At 37.7% G+C, this 25,484-nt stretch overlaps 1 protein-coding gene across 2 annotated transcripts; it reads left to right on the top strand.

The window, feature by feature from the left end:
- Window positions 1-80: 80 nt before the first annotated feature.
- hdlbpb (high density lipoprotein binding protein b) lies at window positions 81-25,170 on the top strand. Of its 2 annotated transcripts, none has more exons than XM_067429280.1 (28): window positions 81-143; window positions 1,234-1,312; window positions 3,610-3,708; window positions 4,252-4,400; window positions 4,686-4,901; window positions 6,702-6,908; window positions 6,987-7,202; window positions 7,863-8,069; window positions 8,175-8,282; window positions 10,418-10,522; window positions 10,747-10,825; window positions 12,462-12,601; window positions 12,703-12,807; window positions 12,921-13,034; window positions 18,033-18,119; window positions 18,610-18,741; window positions 18,843-19,061; window positions 19,168-19,389; window positions 19,482-19,700; window positions 20,853-20,991; window positions 21,091-21,206; window positions 21,297-21,401; window positions 21,743-21,877; window positions 21,980-22,123; window positions 22,312-22,491; window positions 23,179-23,295; window positions 23,375-23,524; window positions 23,614-25,170. In XM_067429280.1, the coding sequence occupies exons 3-28, from the start codon at window positions 3,633-3,635 to the stop codon at window positions 23,704-23,706; spliced, it is 3,780 nt and encodes a 1,259-aa protein (XP_067285381.1). In that variant the 5' UTR covers window positions 81-143; window positions 1,234-1,312; window positions 3,610-3,632; the 3' UTR covers window positions 23,707-25,170. The 2 variants fall into 2 exon arrangements, with proteins under 2 accessions (XP_067285381.1, XP_067285382.1); XM_067429281.1 differs by having other exon boundaries at window positions 19,366-19,389.
- The last annotated feature ends 314 nt before the right edge of the window (window positions 25,171-25,484 follow it).

A 25,484-nucleotide genomic window follows, 5' to 3' on the forward strand; every position in this document is an offset into this window, starting at 1 on the left:
ACATAAAAATCATAACATACAATTGTTAACATCTTAAAAAATTATAATTAATGAATCAAAGATTCGACTCAGTTGAAGATTCGATTCTCAGCAGCAGTGTTTTCTGTCAGCAGACCAGCGGCTACCCTTTTCCCTCTGATAAGGTGATCAGTTGTTTTTGTTTCCTTAAACGTGCTACTTATCGCACCGTTTTGTTGACTGAATTAACATATCCGCGTTTTCTGTAATTAGATTATCGTATTTAAAAGATAGACAGACAGTATCTCTGCAGCTAACGAGCTGTTAAGGTTACATGTAGCAGATTAGCTGGCCAGCTAAACTCAGATATTCTGAATATATTTTCTGCTAGCTATAATATTTACTACAATGTCTACCACCACGATACAGAATGCATTTCTACCACACTTTGATATTTGAGGTTTTAACAGCTGTTTTTTTTACCGGCAATTGCGCTGTTGTCAGGTTGTGGCGTTAGCATGTATTTGTTTACACAGATCTACTGCTCTGCATCGAGCTTGCAGATAATAGATCATGCATGGAGCGTGCTATAAGCATTTTATATAGTGCGTTAATAGACATCAGAGCACTAAAATTGCATATATTGTTATTTTTTGTAATATTGAGCATACATGATATGTATGTATATATATATATATATATATATATATATATATATATATATATATATATATATATATATATATATATATAGTGGCTTGCACAGGTACAAAATATGAAATGCTTCGTATATAAAGGTTTTTTCTCTCTCACACTTATCTACCACACGTATCACCGTAAGAGCAGATAAAATTACACTCTGCAAATAGATCTTCATAATATTAGACAATAACAAATGGCAAATGTCAGCCTAATAGACCATATCTTTATTCTGCTACACTGGTGATTTGCCTCTCACTGAGTGTTAGATGGGTATGTATAAAATGTGTCAATCCCATGTGTAAATATAATGTGTGTGTCTGTATTTTTGCCGTCACTACAGTAAGCACAAACACCCACACACCAATTAGACACCTAGTCACCTGAGAGTGAAGAGAATACTATCCTTAGCACCACATCTAGCTATCGCCTCCCACAGGACAGACCACTGTGACTCGGTCCCCCTCCCTGGTCAACCTCAGAGGGCCTTGCCACAAGATGCTGTTTTTTTTAAATGCTGTGCATGTAATCACAAGGCTGGTTACGATCTCTCTTTGTTAACCTCACCCACACAAGGCTAAACGAACAGACTGACACTGAAGAGTTCTCAGTAGCATCCACCTGGACGGACTTTCTGGTTTTCGACCCTTTGCAGGTAGGTGGTCTTTTGTGTTGTTGTGTGTATTAAGGCGTATTTAAGGCGAGAACCTTGCACACTCTTGAATAATTTAATACAATTTGTTTTAATACATGCGTGCAGTTTATGAGCTGCAGCGTCATTTTCTGAGGACTGTTTACTAAATATGGGACTTCCAGTGCAAAATATCATATACTTTTCATAGTCACCTCTTTCTTAGCAGTTACACTTGTTTTAGATCAAGGGCTTGGACACTGGGCTCCGTAGACCCCCAGGGGGCCTCAAAATGGCTCATGAAAAGGTTTAGAGAAAAAAATTATGAATTAATAAATAGAAAAATGATTAAAGGTGCAGTGTGAAATATTTATGAGGATCTATTGACAGAAATGCATTATAATATACATAACTATGTTTTCAGTGGTGTATAAAGACCTTACATAATGAACCATTATGTTTTTATTACAATAGAATGAGACTATTTATTATTTACATACACCGCAGGTCCCCTTACAGTGAAGTCACCATTTTACACCGCCATCTTTCTGCAGTAGCCCTAAATGGACACTGTTGTCTCAGACGACATCTTTGTCCTGTGTCGGCCACTCTATGTGCTTCGAAAGGGAGGGGTGAGCTGTAGGGGTTGCAATTCACAACCTCACCTCTAGATGCCGCTAAAATTTACACAGTGCACGTTTAAAATAAATGAATTAAATTTTGATTCCTGTGAATATAGGGGTGGGTGATATACCAGTAGAAATTTATCAGCTAGTAGAGATTTTGGACTATCCCCTCTATTGCAGTCATGTTGCTTTGCTCCGCAGTCACAAAAGCTATTCGTTTGCATGCATTTTTAGTGATTTTACTGAAATGCAGTAAGCAGCAAACGATAACTAATTTCAATATATGTGCATGCTTAAATACATACTTAAATAGATACTTGTGTGTCAAAGTGAAAATGTATTGTATATTTGCAAATGAATGGAAACAGTTGAGAAAGAAAACTGATAAAAAATAAATTATAATGGATATGTGCAGTCGGTCTAAAAATGCATTTACATTAAGCAGTATTATTATTTTCTTTTGTTGCATTTTTTTATAATTTTTTTCAGATAGGCCTATTTCATTTGTGTTTGTTCTTTTGTAGTTTCTTTATTCTTTCTTCATCACTTGTTTTCAGTAAGCTTAAAATTATATATTTTTTTCCAAAGTATTAGTTTTTCTGTGATTATTGAATATGGTGACAAGAATTATGAAATTTCAGTTTTATCAAAAATTGTGATATCATAACCTTATTTAAAGCAAAAGTAACTACATTGTGATGTATTGTTATATTGAAATAAAATTACTTATATCGGGATGTAAGATTTTTGTCATATCGTCCACCCATATGTAAATACATAACAATTAGACCAAAATAAGTTAAAAAAAATTATAAAAAAAATTATACTATAAATTAGTAAATAAATAACAAAATGTTTTAATATATATTATAATGCATTTATTTTATATATATATATATATATATATATATATATATATATATATATATATATATATATATATATATATATGTGTGTGTATATATATATATATATATATATATATATATATATATATATATATATATATATATATATATATATATATATATATATATATATATATATGTGTGTGTATATATATATATATATATATATATATATATATATATATATATATATATAATAGCATTTAAAATTGGGGTTTGATACAAGATATATATATATATATATATATATATATATATATATATATATATATATATATATATATATATATATATATATATATATATATATATATATATATATATATATATACAAGATTTGTATATATTGTATTTTGTATATTTTGGGGTATGCTTTTTAAATTAGGATGGTGATTCCACACGAGGCTGATCATATTTGGCATTTAAAAGATTGAAAATCGTTTTAGACAACGATCAATAATCGTTATGTTAGTCAAAGTCACACAATGCTTTTGTCAGCTTTCACAGCTGCAGCATCTTTAATTGGAGAGCTCAGGTGGGGAGAGATGCTGTTGGGCTCAGGGAGATGCCGGTGTGTGTCGAGGCCCTGCTGGGCTGCTGAAACCACAGAGAATACAGAGCTCAGCATGCACTTTATCACTCAAGTCAAAGTAGTCCATTACTGCTATGCTCTTTTGGATAGTTTTGTTTAAGGCTGTGTGTTTGGACTCGATATTCTCTGCTGTTATATTTTAGTTTTTCTGTATTTCTTTCTACATGTCCCTCCTCTTCCTCCTGGTTTCTACAGGATAGCGGATCAGGTCTTGAAACATGAGCTCTGTGGCAGTGTTGACTCAGGAGAGTTTTGCGGAGCACCGCAGTGGCTTGAAGGACTTTGAGATCACGGGTATGACAACTGTAGCAAAATTAGGGGTGAAAGTATTTTTACTTTTGGCAGGAACTATAAAGAGAGCTGCAACAACTAATCAATAAAACATGTAATAATTAATAATGAAAAAGCTCAACAAAAAACTCTTTATCTTTAGGAAGTACCACAACGTTATTATAAAAAATAAAGTGACAACTTATGTACATTTCGCAAGTCTTTTTTGGTTACACTTCATTTTAAAGTGTCTATGTTACAAGTACTGAGTGATATTCATTGACATCACTGACATCACATATTTTACAGTATTATTGTTTTTACTGTATTTTTGGTTAAATAAATGCAGCCTTGGTGAACATAAGAGACTGCTTTCAAAAACATAAAAATGTGTAAATGTGTAATGTTTCCAAACTTTTGCCAGGTACTACAGGTTTGGTGTAGGGTTAGTTATATGCAATTATGCATCATTTACTGTTATTACTACAGTAAGTACATGTAACATATGTAACAAGCACACTGTAAAATAAAGTGTTGCCTTCTTTTCTCATTTTCTGTCGTTATTAGGTAGTGTGCCTGAGGATGAAGCATATATTCCCACCTATCTGGAGGCCTTTCCACCTTTGCCGGACAAGGGCAGTCCAGGTGAGAAGACAGGCGAGCCAGCAGGTGCCTGGAGCAAAATCCGACCCATCAAAGCCTCTGTCATCACTCAGGTAACTATAACTACTCCACAGATTGTTTGTACAGTTCAAGGCCTGAAGTTAATTTTGGAAAATGGTGAGGGATTCTTTTAACTTGAGAGGGGAGTTGCATTTTTTAGACAATTATTTTAAACAAATTTATCTCACCTAAAATGTTTGCTCACTCATTATATTTGAGTGAAACGTTTTTTGGGTAGGTCTAACACTAGTATTCAGTGTGTAAGCTGCTAGTGATCTGGAAAATATTCTTCGTGGCAATCAATGACATGAGAACCTGCCACACTTTTTCTCCTTCAGGTGTTCCATGTCCCTCTGGAGGAGCGGCGGTATAAAGACAACAGTCAATTTGGTGAGGGTGAGGAGGCGAAGGTGTGCCTGGATATCATGCAGAAGACCGGGGCGCATATCGAACTCTCGCTTGCCAAGGACCAAGGCCTCTCCATCATGGTGACGGGAAAATTGGAATCGGTCATGAAAGCGAGGAAGGAGATTGTAGCCCGACTGCAGACTCAGGTGCTTGTTTGATTCTTGCTCTTCTTAGTCAACCTCTTTTTCTGTTTGGAAAAAAAGAGTTTCAGTTCATATTGATTTAAGGTGCCCTAGAATGAGTTAAAACAATATGTTTAAGTATTCTCTGATATCTACATAGAGGGGATGTGGCTTATTTAAGGGCAAAAATTGTCAGTTTTACAGGTCCATTTACAACCCTAGAAAGTGTCCCTAGGATGTAATGCTCTGTTTTTGCCTTATTTGGAAGGGTCATGAATATTAATGTTGAGCTCTGCTCTGATTGGCTTATTTCAGCCGCTCTCAGCACACATCAGTTCAGTTGTTCAGCAAAGCGGCACGTGAGTCCTGACAAAACACAGACCGACTGAATGACACTTTAAGCAGAACGTCTCAAATGGAGATTGCTAAAATGCAGCGTACTTGTTTATTGGTGTTTTCAGATCATCCGCTCCGCGCTAGAGAGAGCTTGCATGCATATGGTTGCCAGATTGCAAATGTTTAGGTAAAACACCAGATAGTATACGTGTTCTTTTCACAGAAATGCTCTGATTGGCTTATTTCAGCCGCTCACAGCACACATCAGTTCAGTTGTTCAGCAAAGCGGCACGTGAGTCCTGACAAAACACAGACCGACTGAATGACACTTTAAGCAGAACGTCTCAAATGGAGATTGCTAAAATGCAGCGTACTTGTTTATTGGTGTTTTCAGATCATCCGCTCCGCGCTAGAGAGAGCTTGCATGCATATGGTTGCCAGATTGCAAATGTTTAGGTAAAACACCAGATAGTATACGTGTTCTTTTCACAGAAAAGCTCTGATTGGGGGATTTAATTGACTGAAATCCGGCAACCGCACGACCGCTCTTCTTTCCCCCTAACAAAACCCAAACCAGTATACTATCCGGTGTTTTGGTTATTTATGGTACTTGGAGTTTCCTATTGTTACTCTACCAGCATCTTTCGTTATCTAGACAATGCTGTCTCTCTAAGAAACATTTTAAATTTAATCCGAAATTGTTTAAACAGTCAATAAGTGGATAAATTACTTACTGCTTGCAGGAATATAGTTGTAATTGCCCCTTTCTCCAGTTTAAGACGCTGAGTGAAGCTTGCTTGAAATGGGCCGAACAAACGAACAATTTTGAATTAAATTGTTGCGGTATCCAATTATAATAAACATCAACCAAGACTGTTGACATTTTTAATCTGTGGGAAGGCTATGAAAAGCCCTCACGTCCCCTGCACTGCCTAGAACATGACATTTGTGTCTATGAGAGCTGCCGTTTTTGCTATCCTCGTGTGACGCTTGTTTACCTGCAGTCCCGATGATTCGGCTCCGTCACTTCCGCCTGACAATGAACATGTTACAGATGCAAATATTGGGGGTGTACATATTAATGATCCCAGCGATTGCGTCACAGTTGCCGTTATGTTGAGAATCACTTATTTTTCCGTAGTGTTTTTCATGCATAAGATTTATTTCTTATATAATAAGAAGTAGGAGGTAATGGTGTTTGAGACTCACAGTATGTGATGTCCATGTACTGAACTCTTATTATTTCACTATGGCAAGGTTAATTACATTTTTCATTATAGGGCACCTTTAATCTTTTTATGAATGTTTTGAACTGTCATAGTTTTGGGTGAATAGACTTTCAATGGAGGGACAGAAATCTCTGATTTTTTTGAAGATGAATGAAAATCTTATGGGTTTGGAATGACATGAGAGTGAGTAATTGATGATAAAATTAGAGTTTTTGGGTAACTTTTCATTAAACTAACCCTTTAATGCTTAACTTCACAGGCCTCAGCGACTGTGCTTATTCCGAAAGAACATCATCGGTTTGTGATCGGGAAGAATGGAGAGAAGTTGCAGGAGCTGGAGCTGAAAACAGCCACCAAGATCACCATCCCCCGCTCTGACGATCCCAACGCCAACATCCGCATCACCGGCACCAAGGAGGGCATTGAGAAAGCTCGTCATGAAATCCAGCTCATCTCTGCAGAGCAGGTAACCATCAAAGGCGGATGAGATGAGGTTTTATATTTCATTCCATTAACCTCATTATGTCCTCACTGTCTGCTCCAGGATAAGCGTGCCGTGGAACGTTTGTCTTTTGAGAAAGCTTTTCATCCATTCATCTCCGGTGCATATAATCGACTCGTTCAAGAGCTGAGTCAAGAGACTGGAGCTCGTATTAGCATCCCGCCACCCAGCGTACCCAAAGATGAGATTGTCATTACTGGCGAGAAGGAAGCGGTGGCCATGGCAATCGCCCGCATCCGGACCATTTATGAAGAGAAGGTGATTTAATTATGCTACTGTGCTGTTTTTTTAAAACTTTGTATTCATCAAAGAATCCTGAAAAAAATATAGCACTGTTTTGCTAAAAAATATTAAGCAGTACAACTGTATTCAACTTTGTTATTAATATAAATATTATATATTAATAGCATATAAAAATTATTTCTAAAGGATCATGTGACTGAAGACTGGAGTAATGGCTGCTGAATATTCAGCTGTGCCATCAAAGAAAGAAATAACATTTTAAAATATATTCAAATAGACAAGTATGGAAGCCTGTTTCCGCCACTAAATAAAAAAAAATAAGACGAGTAATTGTGACTTTTTATCTGAGAATTCTGACTTTTTTTCTCAATTGCGAGTTATAAAGTCAGAATTCTGAGATATAAACTTGCAATTGTGTGAAATAAAGTCACAATTCTGAGATAACAAGTCACAATCCATCTTTTTTTTTTTATTTAGTGACGGTAACAGGCTTCCATAGAAAATAGTTATTTTAAATTGTAAAATAAATTGCAGTCTTAGCATCATTTTTTTTTTAATCGTACCAACCCCAAACCTCTCAATGGTATTGTATTTTAATTGCAATATTTTGTGTACACACATGCAAATATGCATCTGATGATGTTTCCTGACCACCTTCTTATTATTTACAAGCAGAAACGAAAAACGACCACAATCTCAGTAGAGGTGAAGAAGTCACAACATAAGTACATAGTAGGCCCGAAAGGCAACACTCTGCAGGAGATCTTGGAGAACACTGGGGTGTCTGTGGAGATGCCTTCTCTGGACTCTGCATCGGAGACCATAATCCTCAGAGGGGAACCTGATAAGCTAGGTCCGGCTCTAACGCAGGTGTACGCCAAGGTCAGATGTACTAAAGATAATAGATTTGTGTAGATCCACAATGTTTGGCCTTATTTTTAATAGAATGCAAAGGCGTCTTTCACATGGCACTTGTTTGTTCTGCAGGCTAAAAGTGTGATAGTGGTGGAGGTGATTGCTCCGGCCTGGCTCCATCGATTCATCATTGGCAAGAAAGGACAGAACATCGGTCGCATTACACAGCAGCTGCCTAAGGTATTAAAAAGCGAAATGAGAACTCTTACTTAAATGAAATGAGAACTGTTATAAGATACTAGAATAGAATATGGCAAGTGAGAACTGAGAATAGAGGGCTGTAGGGATGACGTATTTTTGTAGGCCAACACGAAAGTTAGCCTCACACTGGATTTTTTCATTGGCTTTTGAATTCTTGTAGAAAATAAACACTGACCAACAAATGTTTTTGATGTTTTCTTGATAAAGATAATCTTCACAATTAAGAACAACTTTAGTGCCTAAATACAATCAAGAAGAAATAAAAAGATGAAGTTAGGATGCATCACGGTCACACAACTTCAGCATCAGCCCATCTAAGCTTCTTACAACTCTTTCAGTCTTCATTTAAAATCTACAATTTTTAAAAATTGATTTTAATGGGGTGATGAATTGAGAAATCATCTTTCCCTTGAGATTTTGATATATAAAAGGTCATGATAATATAAGAATATCCTCTAAGTTTCAGAGCTGAAAACTTCCTTTTTAGTCAGAGAAAAGCTTTTATAGACACCAGGCCCAGAAAACTATCGTAGGCTTCATTCTTATGTCAAAGCACTACGAATGTATTTGTTATAAAGTTCCAGCTCACATGGGGAAGACCGTATATGTGTGTTTGCTTCATTTCACTGCGGAATCGTTTGTAAACAAGCCTCAAGTGCTGGATTTGCAGACACAATGTTGTGCCTTCTATATTGGATCCGACAGGAATGGTGCAACAAACTTATATGAGTAAAATGTCTTTTTTAAATGTAATAGTACTAGTCCTGGGGCTGTACCAAACCAAATTATCTGAATTACCAAATTATAGAAATTATCTAATGATCTTGGCGCACACGTATGTGTGTGTGTGAGCGTGCGGTTCGAGCTTATATCGAGCGATTGTGCGGGTGCAGGCCATGTAATACAATCGCGGGTGGATGAGAAATAAATCATTGGGTTTGTTTCATAAAGACAAGTTGCAGTTGCCGCTTTCAAAACAATCTCTCCCTCCCTCATGTGAACTGAACTGACAGGGGCTAGAGTGTAAAAACCACACGAACATCATTAGTTGACCTCAGACAACAGTATAAAAAAAGAAAAAAAAACAGTTCATGACACCTTTAAAGGAATAGTTCACTTTAAAATAAAAAAATCCTGATATTTAACTCACCCCCATCTCATCCAAGATGTTCATGTCTTTCTATCTTCAGTTTTTTTTTTTTGAGGAAAACATTACAGGATTTTTCTTCACTTAATGGTTTTCAATTGCATCCAACTGGTTAAAGGTCCAAATCAGTCCAGTTTCAAATCGCGTCAAAGTGCTGCATGATCCCAAAAGTGAAAGATTTTCATTTTGAAGAGAACTAATCCTTTTAAAGGCAGTCCTAACTCGTGGCTTAATGTTTAGAGTCACACTGGCAACCCAAAGGTTACAGGTTCGATTCTCAACCAAGTTGGAAATGACTGAGGTGCCCTTGAGCAAGGCACCTAACCCTGAATCGCTCCCTGGACGCCACAGCATAATAGCTGTCCGGGTGTGTGTCCAAGGTTTGTGGTGTCTGTTCACTACTCCTAATGTGTGTTCATTAACTTGGATGGGTTAAATCCAGAGGACAAATTCCAATAATAGGTTACCATACTTGGCTTTCACATGTCAATTTTACTAAGAAAAGTTGGTTTGAAATAGTTTACAAGAGCATAATTATAAACACAACGGGACTGAAAAAGCAGACAAGTGACTAGATTAGTTCAGCGTGATGACATTTAATGTCACTGGCAACCTGTAGTCCTATTTAGCCACGATTCACTATTTTTCAAGACGCATAAAAGCTAAAAAATGTATATTTTCATAGGATAAAATTAATTGTTCCCATCATTATTTTCATTTATTATGTGTTGTTCCAAATGGAACTCAGACTGGAGTTTAAAAAAAAAAAGGTGCAAAAATGCTTATTTGTTTTGTTTTTGTGAGTTTTATTGTTCCTTATTCCTGCAGCACTGTATGCCTAAATCCTTGCATAATGAATAATAATATATTCAATCACATTTTAAGCATTAATAATATTAAAACACTTAAGCATTATCATAAACAATGGGCCTTATATTGTGATTCTGTGACTGTTTCTCATCACTAGGTTCATATAGAGTTTACTGATGGAGAGGAACGTATCAGTCTGGAGGGACCGACGGAGGAGGTAGAACAAGCCCAGGCTCAGATACAGGAGATCATCAAAGACCTGGTCAGAGAACATTTGATATCTTATTATTAGGTTATTTGTTTTTTAATGACGATAGAATTGTGATTAAAACTAAATAAAAATGTCAGGGGATAAATGTTTGGTTGCTAAATCATTTAACATATGCTATTATGTTTTCATTCTTTCTTCAGTTTTAGACTGGATTTGTGGAATCTTAACATAGTATTTAGGTTTAGTGCTTAAGCATTTTATGTTCCTTTATTCAGATGGCGAGAATGGACTATGCAGAGATTAATATTGACCAACGTTTCCATAGACATCTCATTGGCAAAAACGGAGCCAACAGTAAGTTTAGAAACTTTTAGAAATGTTTAATTAACTGTTGTCATGTCAGAGCTAGACAAAGTAATGTTTGAATAGTCAAATTATGGTTTTACACGTTGCTTGACTACAAGCAGCGCACAATGTCACAATTCAGCAGATGCAAATGTACTTTTCTAGCCTAGAAATCTAGACGCACCCTAGCTGCAGCAAATCTAATCTGCCGCGAGTGTCGTCTAGCAACTCTCAATACACTTCTGAGCTGTAAACACCAAACTCTGGTCGGGCCAATCACATCGCGTATAGAATCACTGGGTGGGGCTTAACATAATGACGGCCGAGTTGCGCTTGCATGCTTCTAGTAAACACAGAAACTGGCGAACGGCGGCCTTTCGAATCAGCTTTGACCGCGACTCTGGAAGACTTGGAGTTAAGCTTTTCTCTGAGAAAAGAACAAAGAACGGCACTGAAGAAGAAGGGAAGATGTGTTCGTAGTTTTGCCGACCGAAAACGGTGAAAGTTTAATCTTTCAACTAGCACTGCTTCACCTTCGTTGCTCTGGTTGGTGTAGCGCTATCCAATTGCGTGCAGAGGGAGTTTGAAAGACAACCGTTTATCCCGCCCCTCGGATTGAGCCCTGTCAATGGTGGGTTTCCAGACCAAACTGGTCTGTCTTGTCAGGCTAGTACTTTTCCCTCACTATACAAATGTCTAGTTCAGTCACGAAACTCTAGAGGACGCAGAAAATCTACAAGCAATCACTTCATTACTGCATGGTGCCAGCTGATTGGCCTTGACGTTAATAGAACGGAAGGTCCTTGTATGGGCCGTACGGGCTCTTCTCCCGATAGGTTGCGTGCGCGAAACGTACTCATAAAATGCGAGTAAACACACACAAATGTTGACAGGCCACTAAATACAGTACATACCACAGAGACGGACGTCCTGCTGTTGCTCTTTCTCCTGTTCAATTTATTTCAGCCTCCGAATGATTCTTGATCATATATCTATTAGCTGAGATCGATAGCCATGAGCTCCGCCCACACGATACGCCTCCAGGCGCTCGTTTTTTTCCCGGAAAGTCTCGCTACAGCCTATATTTCTTTTATAAATATGATAAAACGGAGATATGAAGGATGCAACACTACTCTATAGGTACTCAAGATTGACATGAGATTGACTGAAATCAATTGACTGAACCCCCCCCCCCCCCCCCCCCTTAACATTCAAATAGTCTGGATCAGTGATGTAGGTTGTTGTAGGTTAATACTGCAGCAATCATTCATCACCAATAAACTGATGTGTAGTGGCCGTTTTGCTGCAAAATGACTGTCATCGCACCATCCAGATAACTACTGCTCATTTTGGGTGGGGATTCTCCCCTTCCATATGTAAAGCGTTTTTGAGTACCCAGAAAACCACTATATAAAATTTACAAATTATTATTATATTTTACCTGCTCACAGCAGTGTGTCTGTGTATCTATTGGCTGTAGCAATTCCATACTTGCTCTGTAGCAGCAACAATAACCAGCATCAGCATTGTAACAAGAGTTGTCATGATTTAAATTAAATATTTCCTGTGTCCATGACCACAGGACCTGAGAAAAATTATTGATTGTGTTACACACTTAACATATTTATTTGGTGCTTTTCCCTAGTAAATCGGATAAAGGAGCAGTATAAGGTATCAGTGAGGATTCCTCAGGACTCTGAGCGCTGTGGGTTAGTTCGTATTGAGGGAGATCCTCAGGGAGTACAGCTCGCACGCAAGGAACTGATGGACATGGCCCAGCGTATGGTGAGGCATACTATATATGGTAGTACAAAAGCACTATGTATGACATGAACCCATCTGTATGGTTTCAGATTATTAATTTTCTAGCATTTTTGATGCTCTAGGAAAATGAACGCACAAAAGATCTGATCATAGAGCAGAAGTTTCACCGCACCATCATTGGGCAGAAAGGAGAGAAGATCAGAGAAGTGCGGGACAAGTTCCCTGAGGTGCTGACAAATATATTTTTGTAAAACACAGACAGTCATATTCTGCTATAGGGTTTTCATAGCATTACATGATGGCTGATTTCATATAGATGCCTTTGGTTTCATTTCTGCAGGTCATTATCATCTTTCCAGACCAGCAACAAAAAAGTGACATAGTGCAGCTCCGAGGGCCTAAAAACGAGGTGGAGAAATGTGCAAAGTTTCTGCAGAAACTCATCGCTGAGCTGGTACATGTGTAATTTCCTCTTGCTTCCTTCCTGCTCTCAAATAAAATTTGGTTAGTGACTAATACAAGTTCACAAATACAGTAGCTGTTATGTGCTCAGGCAACTGTGGAATTATTATACTCTGCCTACAGATAACAAATGTGTTTTTTTATTTCCTGCAATTAGGGATGCTCATATTGAACTAGGGGTGTAACGATACGCGTATTCGTATTAAACCGTTCGGTACGAGGGTTTCGGTTCGGTACGCGGTACGCATTATGTACCGAACGGTTCTTGGACTAATTAATTAGATTTGGAAAATAAAAGTGTGTGAAATAAAATAACATGCGTTCAACAATAACCAAAACGACATAACAGGCAATGCCCCTGACACCACCGAAGTGAAAGAAAAGAAAAAAAACACCAAATATGTTTTAGGCTGCTCAGTCAGGTGCTCGCTTACTCAGTAGGCTACGCGCTGAATGCTCGTGGCAAAATGGCAATTGTGTTTAACAAACCAGAAATAGAAGATCCACCAATAACCAACAGGTCTGGTGTTTGGGTGAACTTTGGATTCTTGGTAAGCTATGATGGTGTTGGCAAGAGTGATGGATTAAAAAACAACGGTATGTCGCATTTGCTGATGGTACAGCAGCGGGAATAATTCATGTCATGTCAATCAAAGCCGACAACAAGACGATCTTGTTGTCTTTACGCCGACAACAAGACGATAAAAAGGAGAAACAGCCACAAACTATCCCCGCAGCATTTAGACAGACATTTCCAACTTATTCAAATGGCAAAAGACATCACCGCGGCGAGTGGTCCATTTATAGCCCCGGATATGAGACTAACGCCCGTTTCACACATACTCCGTCTGCAGCGCGTGTGCGGTGCGTATTTTTTCCCGTACCCATGTTAACGGATGACAGCTTTCAAACTGCACGCGGGTGCTGTCCGTCAGTCTGTTCCAGGAGCGTTGCGTCTGCAGCAGTGCACGGATCGTTTTCGTACCGAGTCTATTTTTTGCTGCGCTGCGCTGCGTTGCTGCATTAAAGTGGTAGAACATTGTTCGCATTAAAATAAACATGTACTGACGCGAAAATCTAGTAATTTCACCACAGATGCATCTCATTTAAAATATACTCTTGTTTCAAAGTCAACACATGGCTTTTTTTTTCTCAAGTAAAGCAACAAAACAACACCATACCTGGCATTTAGGTTAAAAAAAGTGCCATAATGGATAGCACTCGTACTTTCTTGGAAGTGAAAAGCAAAGTTCTTTTTGACCTGCAGGATTTCTTTTAAAAGGGTGTAAAAACGAAAGAAAAGACGAGAGTCGGCTGTTTTTGAATAGACTATTTCTAATTTAAAATGTTTGTGAGGCTATAAACTATGTTTAAATGTTTTGCCACTTTGTGTGAGCTAAATCTAAAGTATATAAATATGAATAAATGAATTTAATAAAATGTTGTTTAAATGTAGTAGGCTACGTAACCTGACTTCTATTAAAGAGTAAACAAAGAAAATTGGAATTCTGACGAGGCATGTTCAGTAAAAACTTTTGGATTTTAAATAAAATATAATGAATAAATGCTGTGTTTGTGGTGTGCAACAGAGGATCAGTTGCGGACTGCAAACGCAGCATGTAAAGCACTACAGGGTGTGGGGCTCCTGCAACGCACACGCAACGCACATGCTAATGTGAAGAGCTAATGTCTTATTCCTGTAACTACATAGAAGATGGGTAAAATCATACAACAACAAAAAATCATACTTTGTTAGTTTTAATAAAAAAATAATTAAAAAAAGGTAATTTCTGCCAATTTTTTCTTTTTGCTGTATCTAAAACATACCGAACCGTAGCGAACCGAACCGTGACACCAGTGTATCGTATCGAACCGAACCGTGAATTTTGTGAACCGTTACACCCCTATATTGAACGTTTAACCGCTAACCGATAGTAGGAATTTTGACCGATTAACACTATCAGTTAAACGGTTAAAAGGTTTTTTATAACAAAAAGTTGCACATGCAGTGAACCACACGTGCCGACACAGACATATTTTGCAAAATGAAGCAAAGGGAAAGAAGCATACAGTGTGGGACTATTTCGACAGAAAGGGTGATGAAGTTACGTGCAAAATAAGCTACGTGGTATTACAATACAGCAGTAGTACAAGCTCCTGACTGGTGGAGGAAAGCAAATGAAAGTCGCTTCCCGAGGCTGGCTGCTCTAGCGAGGCGTCTCTGTATTCCTCGGGCATCAGTGCCATCTGAAGCCTTGTTTAATGCTTTTCGTAGTGTGGTTTTGTCCGACAGCAAAAAGTTTGGTCCGAGTCTGACTGGAGAGTGTTTTTTTTGGCTTACATTGGCTTACATTGTTGCAGCCATTAAAATAGTTCAGTTTTGCTTTTAATGTCAAAGTAGTTATATTTGGTTTAGTTTCTTTGTTAAGTTAATTTAGAAAAATGTTTAGAGCAATTTTTTGTTTGTTAAATTAAAGTTGTTGTTTTTTAAGTGATGACCAAACGACCAGCGGCCGACTGAGTTAACCACATGTTTAATCAATTTAATCTCTCAAATCAACTCTTGACTTGTCTCACCTATAATGAAATCCGTAGATATAAAACACTTCAAGCATTACAATGTTAGTTAATTTAGCCTACTATAATATTACTCCACAGTAAAAAGGCATTTTTGACGAGCTACGGCAGGCTGATAGGCTACGCTATGCTCACAGCTCGCAAATAAAATGAGCTAAATCTAAACAAATAAAACAATAAAAGAACATGCAGTTTGTCTTATACCTTAGGTTACACCTACGCAAAATGAATAGCCTATAAATCAGATCTTCAATTCCGACAGTATAGCCTATATTTAATGGAGTTCACAGCAACAAAAGTAAAAGATTCAAAGATTCAAAAGATTGCATTTTATTCAGCAGCTCATTTCAAATTCAAAGACCGTAATATGAGAGAGCGACCTAAGCACTGGTAAGATCTTTTAGTGTCATTAATTTTTATTGAAGATGATTGTGTTTTTGAGTAAGTTTCATTTACAGCCATTGCATTGGCTTGCTTTACTCATTCGCGGCGATGTGTGTTGCAGCACCATCATATCTATCTGAGTACAACATATAGCCCATAACACACTCTCACACACGTTTATTTTTTTAACCATTTGCCTGGAGTAAAATTTACATGTGGTTTAAACAACCAGATATATTTACTATTGTCCGGTTTTGTCTGAAATGTTTTCAGACCACCTTCTGAATTGGTTTGTTTGGGTAATATGAATTAAATACGTCTCGAAAGAATCTTGGAAGGCATTTAGACCTACTCCTGGTCATTTCGCAATCAGATAGATGGTCAGAGAAAATTAATGAAGGAACCAGTTGTAAAAAAGCCATAACTCTAACAGCTGCGCTGGAGAAACATGTGCTGCTGCTGGCGTGGACTCTATAACCCTGTGCGAGCCATGTCTTGACAGTTGCTTAAGCTATTATGTCCTTACATAATGCCAATTCAATATTATAATCTTATCAGTTAACGGTTAAAAATCGATTAAAGGGATCCCATGGTGTTGAGACTTGTATGGCTTAATATAACATAAATGATGTCTCTTACTGAATTATGTAGTAGAAAACCCATGAAAGATCTACGTTATTTTAAAAATCGATTTTATATTTGGACCATGGGCGGCGCCATTTTGTTTGCGTTCTAGGTTGATGACGTAGAGTGGTTGAACTCCTCAATCAGCTGGCATTACCCGTAGCTATTTTTACCACAACGCAACTCGAAAATTGTTTCAGAGTTAAACAAAACCAATGAATTCCTTTGTAATTATACTTAAAACACACTCAAACATACATGTGCACACAAACTCACCTACACAAGTCACAAACAGATCGGCGGGCGCGCACACGACAGGCTCTGTCTCAATCGAGATGTTGGGCTGCTCAGTCTCCACGACAGGGGCTGAATCTGAAATCGACCCTATACCCTTAAATAGGGCATTATTTGAAGGGACGGACATTTGTAGTGTTGTCCGACACCATAGTGGACATGTTCGAGTGCAGTCATTCAGTCTCACGTTCCACCGCAATAACGAGTAAAGCCGATTTACAAACAGCTGTCCGACTTCACGCACTCAAACATACATGTGCACACAAACTCTCTCTCTCACACAGACTCACACACACCCCAACAGATCGGCGCGAACACAGCAACACACACACACACCAACAGATCGGCGCGAACACACACACACACACGCACGCACTGCGCGCGCATACATAACCCTCAATCTATTCCCTGTGTATATCCTGTTCAACACATCCTGTTCCCCAGATAGACTGTTGATAGTAGATTAACTATAATGCCTAATGTGACCAGCAGAGGGAAATATCTAGGTAGGACGATGGGATAAAGTAACGTGAGGAAGAGAGGCAGGATGTTTTGGTGATGATGCATGCGATTGAGACAGAGCAGTCAGGTGTGTGTGTGCGCGCCCGCCGATCTGTTTGTGACTTGTGTAGGTGAGTTTGTGTGCACATGTATGTTTGAGTGTGTTTTAAGTACAATTACAAAGCAATTCATTTGTTTTGTTTAACTCTGAAACAATTTTCGAGTTGCGTTGTGGTAAAAATAGCAACGGGTAACGCCAGCTGATTGAGGAGTTCAACCACTCTACGTCATCAACCTAGACCGCAAACAAAATGGCGCCGCCCATGGTCCAAATATAAAATCGATTTTTTAAATAACGTAGATCTTTCATGGGTTTTCTACCACATAATTCAGTAAGAGACATCATTTATGTTATATTAAGCCATACAAGTCTCAACACCATGGGATCCCTTTAATGAGCATCGGTTGTCAGTCGGGAAAATTAACCGAAATAAGCATCCCTACCTGCATCCCTACCTACTGTAGTCTTTTTTGAAGGTATATTGACTGTTGCTTACAGTCGAGAATTTTTTTCATTTTCTCATGTCTAATTATATGTTCATATTATTAGGTTGAGAGCAGCTTCTCAATTTCTGTACCCATCCACAAGCAGTTCCACAAAAACATCATTGGCAAAGGAGGTGCCAACATTAAAAAGGTAAATTTTATTTAGATTTGTAAAGTTCACTTTTTTAAATACTGTAACATAATTAATAATCCTTTATAGTTTTTGTTCACGGTATTATTGTCTTTTTTTGTGTTTAAAAAAAAAATGTCCATACTATTATTATATAATTTATAATAATGTATTCATTACATTTTTGTATAATTTATTATATCCATTAACATTTCATATTTTATATAAAAATATATTTTTTATTCATTTTAATTTATTTTAGTAATTGTGTTTTGTCTTTTTTATTAGTTTTATAATATTTATTTATAGCTTTAATTCATTTTTCATTTTTAATTTTAGTACTTAATGAGAAAAATATTTTTTAAAAAGGCCCGTGAAAGTTCTGTGGGGAAAACAATAACATTCAGAGTGTGCATAAATAATTGCGGTACAATTTCTTTTTTTTCTTTTTTTTTTGTTGTGCAAATATTTTTTCTTTAATGAGAGAGATAATGTTGCTGTGTCTATATAGATACGTGAGGAGACCAACACCAAGATTGATCTCCCAACGGAAAACAGCAACTCTGAGATGATTGTGATCACAGGCAAGAAGAGCAGTTGTGAAGCCGCACGAGATCGGATCATCGCCATTCAAAAAGAGCTGGTGAGAGAAACACGAAGCTAGAGAATGTGTTAGAGGTGTTATTACCAGTACTCTTAATTTTTCTTCTCTCTCACACTCACTTAATCTTTCAATTGTCCTAGAACAACCTGAAAGAGGCTGAGGTTTCCATCCCAGCCAAGCTGCATAACTCTCTGATTGGATCCAAAGGCAGTCTGGTGCGCTCCGTAATGGAAGAATGTGGGGGTGTCCATATCCACTTCCCTGCAGAGGGCTCAGGGTTGGACAAGGTCACTATCCGAGGACCTGCAGAGGAGGTGGAGAGAGCCAGGAGACAACTGTTGCAACTGGCGGAGGAGAAGGTGAGTAATGGGATGAAAATGTACAAAAGAAGACAGCAGTGCAGGAAATGGTATTATATTTCAAGTCGTTCAGTCTATGCGAGACATTTGTCTTTTGTCCCAACAGCAAGTCAACAACTTCTCAGTGGAGCTTCAAGCCAAGCCAGAGTACCACAAGTTTCTGATAGGCAAAGGAGGAGCTAACATTCGACGCGTACGGGATCGAACCGGAGCACGGATCATCTTCCCGTCACCAGATGAGCCAGAACAGGAGCACATTACCATCATGGGTAAAGAGGAGGCTGTATGGCTTGCCCAGAAAGAGCTGGAGACCCTCATCAAAAATCTGGTACGACAAGAGAAAAAGTTGTGTATTTGACATTTAAATTTCATTAGTATATTTTTATGCACCTTCTTCAGTTCATTTGTTCTTCCCCACAGGACGATGTGATAGAGGACAGTATGATCGTGGAGCCCCGGCACCACCGTCACTTCGTCTGTCGAAGAGGGCAGGTGTTGAGAGAGTTGGCGGAGGAATATGGCGGCGTAGCCGTTAGCTTCCCTCGCACGGGCACACACAGTGACAGCATCACTGTGAAAGGACCCAGAGAGTGTGTGGACGCTGCTAAGAAACGCATACAGGAGATTGTTCGAGATCTGGTGAGTCTCTACTCCAATTTTGGACTTGTTGCTGAAACGTGAACTTATACCTATTGTGATTTAATATTGTAATAGTTTCCTGTAGAGGTCGACCGATTGATCGGTTTTGCAGATTAATCGGCACCGATAACTGATTGCTGGAACGATCGGTTTTTGGCAAAAATCCACACAGTTCGTTTTTCATGTTCCGTTACCGGAGCGGCTGAGAAGAGTCCGCTGTCATTATACAGTACAAGAGCATCCTCTAGAGGCGAAATAAAAAAATAACTGACGCCTAGTGGAGTTTGTTTTGACACTTGAAGCTGCACGCTGTCCACAAAATGGGACACTTCAGATGCAGATTTAAAAACTGACAATAAAACAGTATGTTATACAGTACACAACACTGTATATGTTATATTTTTTCATATAATTGTAAATTAATTAATTTGTTGACTAGATGCTGCATTAGTGTTGTATGGCTATCACCAGACCAAGCTCAATTTAAAGGGTTAGTTCACCCAAGAATGAAAATTCTCTTATTAATTACTTACCCTAATGTCGTTCGACACCCATTAGACCTCCGTTGAACTTCGGAACACAAATTAAGATATTTTTGTTGAAATCTTATAGCTCAAACAAGCCTCGCTGACACCAATGTAATTTCCTCTCTCAAGACCCATAAAAGTCAATTTCTCTCTTACATTAGTAATGCACTATGAACGAACATGAATGATCAAGCTATAATAACTATATTAATATCTTTTATATTTAAGAAAAAGTACAATACATTTTCATGGTTCAGTACTGTTTTTTGTAATAGAGTATAGCGCACTTTTATGTGTTATGTTTGTTTTTATTTAGTATCCATCTGAAAAACTATTGGTTGATTAATCAGTCAACTATCGGTTATCTATAAAATCCACAATCGCTCAACCTCAAGTTATACAGCACTGTTCAAAAGTTTGGGGTGAGTAAGATTTCTTCAAAATATTCTCAAATAAATGCAGCCTTGGTGAGCATAATAGATTCCTTTCAAAAACATGAAAGAATCTTACTGACCCTTAACTTTTGAGTGGTAGTACATGTAGCCTACTTATGAAGGAAACATCACAGAAGAGACACTAACACATTCCACTCATTGACCGTCATTATCTGCTGGTGTGTTGTCAGGAGTCACAGGTGAGTGTGGAGGTGATGATTCCTCAGCGGTACCACAGAGCCATCATGGGACCCAAAGGCTGCAGAATACAACAAATTACACGGGAACACGAAGTTCAGATCAAATTTCCAGACAGAGATGAGTCTGCAGGTCTCTTCCTTCTTCTCTCAAATTAGTTCAGATTTCATTCTGTTTGTGGATGATGACGGTGTTTACGAGCTGTAATTTTGTTTTATTTGTGGCTGGCAGCTCAGGAACATGCACCTCAGGAGAATGGGGATACGGACCTCATCCCTCGGAAATGCGATATCATCAGTGTGACGGGTCGGGCAGAAAAGTGCGAGTTGGCGAGTGCAGCTTTACTCGTAAGGAATTCTGTAATTTCAGCTCTCTTTTGTTCTTTTGTGGATTTGGTTTTGATCCTCTTTACCCTGCCTCTTCTTTTTACACTCAAGGCCTTAGTTCCTGTGACGATTGATGTTGAAGTTTCCTATGACCTTCATCGATACATCATAGGACAGAAAGGAATTGGAATTAGGAAAATGATGGAGGACTATGAGGTAGAGATATATTGAATGGTACTTTATGTACATTACTGTTCAAAAGTTTGGGGTCGGTTTGGAGGTTTGATTTTGAAAGAAGCCTTTTATGCTTTTATGCTTAAAACCTTGTTAAAGGGAAAGTTCAACCTAAAATGAAAATCCTGTCATCAGTTACATCAGTTACCATTATTTCATTCCAAAGATGTATGAGTTTATTGGCTTTTGTGGAACACTGCACTTTCCCACACAGAAACTGTTGACTGCAGGCTATCAAGCAAAGCTCATCTCCTTTTGTGTTTAATGAATGAAAGAAAGTCAGACTGACAAGTGAAGGTGGCTGATTGTTCTTTTCTGTATAGGTGAACATTTGGGTTCCTCAGCCTGATCAACAGTCAGATATCATAAAGATCACAGGACAAGTGGACAGTGTGGAGCGCGCCAAACAGGGGCTGCTGGAGAGAGTCCAGGAGCTGAAGGCGGAGCAGGAAGATCGGGTACAAAATCTGACATAAGATGACAACATAATTTCCTTTATGATAGATTTACTTCTTGAAATAGAGTATATATTCATTTATTGTTTACTAAATCTGTTGTAGGCCTTACGGAGCTACAAGGTGTCGCTCTCTGTAGAGCCCAAATATCACCCCAAAATTATTGGCCGCAAAGGAGCTGTCATCTCTCAAATACGCAAAGACTATGATGTCAATGTGCAGTTCCCTGACAAGTCTGATGAGCTGCAGGTATGTATGAGCAAAGAATGTGTCTCAAAAGAGAGGATATTTCCTCATTCTTTAACATAGACTGGTTCTTCCCTTGTCATTTTAGAATTCTTCAGCTTTTTCTGTCACTCATACCTTTCATACCTGCTATCCTATTTCTGTCTCTCTTCCAGTCAGTCTTTCTTCACGTGTCTTTGTCTCCTTTCTAGGATGTAATCGTGATCTCGGGTTATGAGAGGAATGCTAATGAGGCCAAGGCAGCTATAGAGCAGCTGGTGGCAGCGCTACAGGAAATGGTGAGCGAGGACATCCGGCTGGACCGGCGGGTCCACGCACGCATCATCGGAGCCCGCGGCAAGGCCATTCGGAAACTCATGGAGGAGTTCAAAGTAAGAACAGTTTGTGTGTTTGCCAACAGTAATAACCATGTAACATCTGAACTGGAGTACATAGTCATAATATTTAGCATCATAATGTTAAAAAGTATATTAAAAACAAGAAGTTATTACAATAGTTATTTTAATATTATTAAAAAATATTATCTGTTTCGATAAGAATTATTAAATATTCTTGTTATTATTAAACCAACAATACCGTCAACAATAATAATAATAAATATAGCTGCAAGCAGCCATTATCAGGGCCAATTATATGGACTGCCATAGACTCAAGTGCGGAAGAAGGAAAAATAAAATTAATAATAGGAACGCTAACGGTTTCAATAGGTGCCTTCGCACCGTTGTTGCTTGGCCCCTAATAATAAATATATTTAAAGCAATAATAATAATATTCTAATTGTTAATACTATTAATAATAATAATAATTAATAATGATTATAAAATATAGATTATTTATTATGTATTATTATTACTTATATTCCTGTTATTTTTGTTTAAATTACTGTTTTTAATATAGTGATAATATTTATCGTAATAATTATTTTTTGTTTGTATTATTATTAAATAATTATTAAATACATTATTATTAAATAAAACCTTAATAAGAATAAATCTGAAAAATGTTTTTAATATTGAAAATGAATAATTCTGCCTTAATACTTATGATCTTTATTCCAGGTTGATATACGGTTTCCTCAGCCAGGTTCTGAGGACCCAAACAAGGTTACTGTCACAGGACTGCCGGAGAATGTTGATAATGCCATCGACCATCTGCTTAACCTGGAAGAAGAATATGTGAGTTTCTAGACAGATAGCTTCCATCTCTTTTGTTTTTCTTTCTCTTACATTCACACTCCCTAATTTTTCCTCCTAGATGTTGAGTGTCACAGAGACAGAGACTCTGGCAGCTTATATGAAGCCTCCTTCAAAGACGATGGGGACAGGAGGAAATGATGAGGATAACAAAGCCCTGGCTAAAGGCTTCGTTGTGCGGGACGCCCCCTGGAATGCACAAGGGAACAAGGTCCTTTCTAAAAGAATTATTTTACCATTGTGTATTACAAAGCTTAATTGCCATCGTAATCCTTACCTTTTCCTCTTTGCGACATCCAGGCACCGGACATGAGCAGTGCTGAAGAGTTCCCTACATTTGGATCTGGAATCGCACCTAAACAGGCATCTGCATGGGGACCCAAAAAGTGCTAAACAAGTGGATTTGTTGTGACTCCAGATCTCTCATCTCTGGCACTTAAGAACAAGAACATTCCATAATATTTGCTCTTGTCTTTCTCCTGGTGACTTTACAGGACTTACTTCTGTCCTCTCCCTCCTTTGCCTGAATAGTTCCTTAGCATTGGTGGATAGATGTTCTTCAACACTCTACAACTGCCCACAGGTGGTCACACGTCAGTTCCTGTTGTCTTTTTTAAAGGAAATAACAGAAATGGAACCTAAGGTAGCAGTTAGCGTCATTATCCACCTATTGTTTTGAATCGGACAACAAATGGCTAGGCATTGGAGAACAGACAGATGCTTTTTGTTTTTCTTATTTTATTTATTTGACTGTTTATTGCAAGAGAACCCCTAGTTCACTGTGTATGAGTTCTTTTTTTAAGTCCTTGATGGTTTTTACTGGTTTTTAATCTGTGTGCGCGTGTGCGTGTGCGTGTGTGTGTGAGATGATCCATCTGAATGCACTCGTTTGCTGAGTTTTCACTCAATCTGTACTGTGAGAGATGAAGGCTGATCAATACTGATCTCTTTTTAATATATTTTTTCTGTATTTATTAGTGTATTTATATGTCTGTTATTTATTTATTTTGTTCAGTGACTGAATATTCAAACTGATGGGTGTGGATGGTTTGAAGCATAAAAAAGTTTTAGGAATTATTTTGCATTATGCTTGGTTTCTTTTGCTTCAGGAGTGTGTGTGTGTGCGTGCGTGTGGTTGTGTGCGTGCGTGCGTGCGTGCGTGCGTGCGTGCTGTTTATATATAAAATATTTTTCATTTCATCTTTGCTTTTAACTCCTCAGAAGCGTAGGAAATGAAGTGTGTGATGTTATTTATTAAACTCTGTGTTGATTAACAGATGAGCATTTCAAAGGAAAAAACTATTATTGACACAAATGACAAAAACACACTCCTGCAGATTGCTGGTTCTCAATTTGCATATATTTACTTAAAGGTGATATGTGTAATTTTTTAATGTTAAAATAATTTCACCTCACCATTCATAAGTGGCTCTGTGGTGCTATCAAAACATTGTTCTGTTTAAGCGTCTCAACTAGCGCTGGCTCAACCAATGGCACGAGTTTGGGGGTGAGACTTTGTTTGGCTGACTGACGGGGAAGTGTTTCATGAAACCTATTTGGTGACGCTAGTGCCGCAGAAACTTGTACACACTTCACCTTAAAAATTCTGATGTCTTTTGACTAATGAGGGTCATTCCCTGTTCTGCTCGTTGAGTCTTGTGAATCGTTGTATGTGGTGTGAACGTATGCTTGTGTATATGGTTGCGTGAAGAACCATCTAAAACGAACCCTAGATGGGAACACTGTCGGCCTTATGAAGTTATTGCCATAGGATATTTTTACCAAGATTTGATGACATTGATATGCAACACTGCAATAACATGACAAGTGGCAGAACTTTCCTACTCAAAATAAAAATGAAATGGAATTTTGCTGTTCTTTATTTTGTTAAAAATGATAAAGATGACGGTTTGAGAGCGAGAATATGACATCATTTGTTTATGACTAAAAAGAAAAACAATATGTTATCAAAATAACATCAAATAACAAAATAATCAAAATCAGTTCAAGTGTTAAAATCACAGTGATAATAAATCTCTCAAGACCTTACATGTCACATTTTACCCCCCAAAATAATTAAATACATGTGTGTGCGTGTATATATATATATATATATATATATATATATATATATATATATATATATATATATATATATATATATATATACC

This window comes from Pseudorasbora parva, chromosome 21, assembly GCF_024679245.1.
Source record: "Pseudorasbora parva isolate DD20220531a chromosome 21, ASM2467924v1, whole genome shotgun sequence".
NCBI classification, from domain to species: domain Eukaryota; kingdom Metazoa; phylum Chordata; class Actinopteri; order Cypriniformes; family Gobionidae; genus Pseudorasbora; species Pseudorasbora parva.

Coding starts and splice junctions, on each gene's coding strand:
- hdlbpb (XM_067429280.1), top strand. CDS start 3,633: ATGAGCTCTGTGGCAGTGTTGACTCAGGAGAGTTTTGCGGAGCACCGC. Junction 4,401..4,685: donor AAGCCTCTGTCATCACTCAG/GTAACTATAACT, acceptor TTTCTCCTTCAG/GTGTTCCATGTCCCTCTGGA. Junction 8,070..8,174: donor TAACGCAGGTGTACGCCAAG/GTCAGATGTACT, acceptor TTTGTTCTGCAG/GCTAAAAGTGTGATAGTGGT.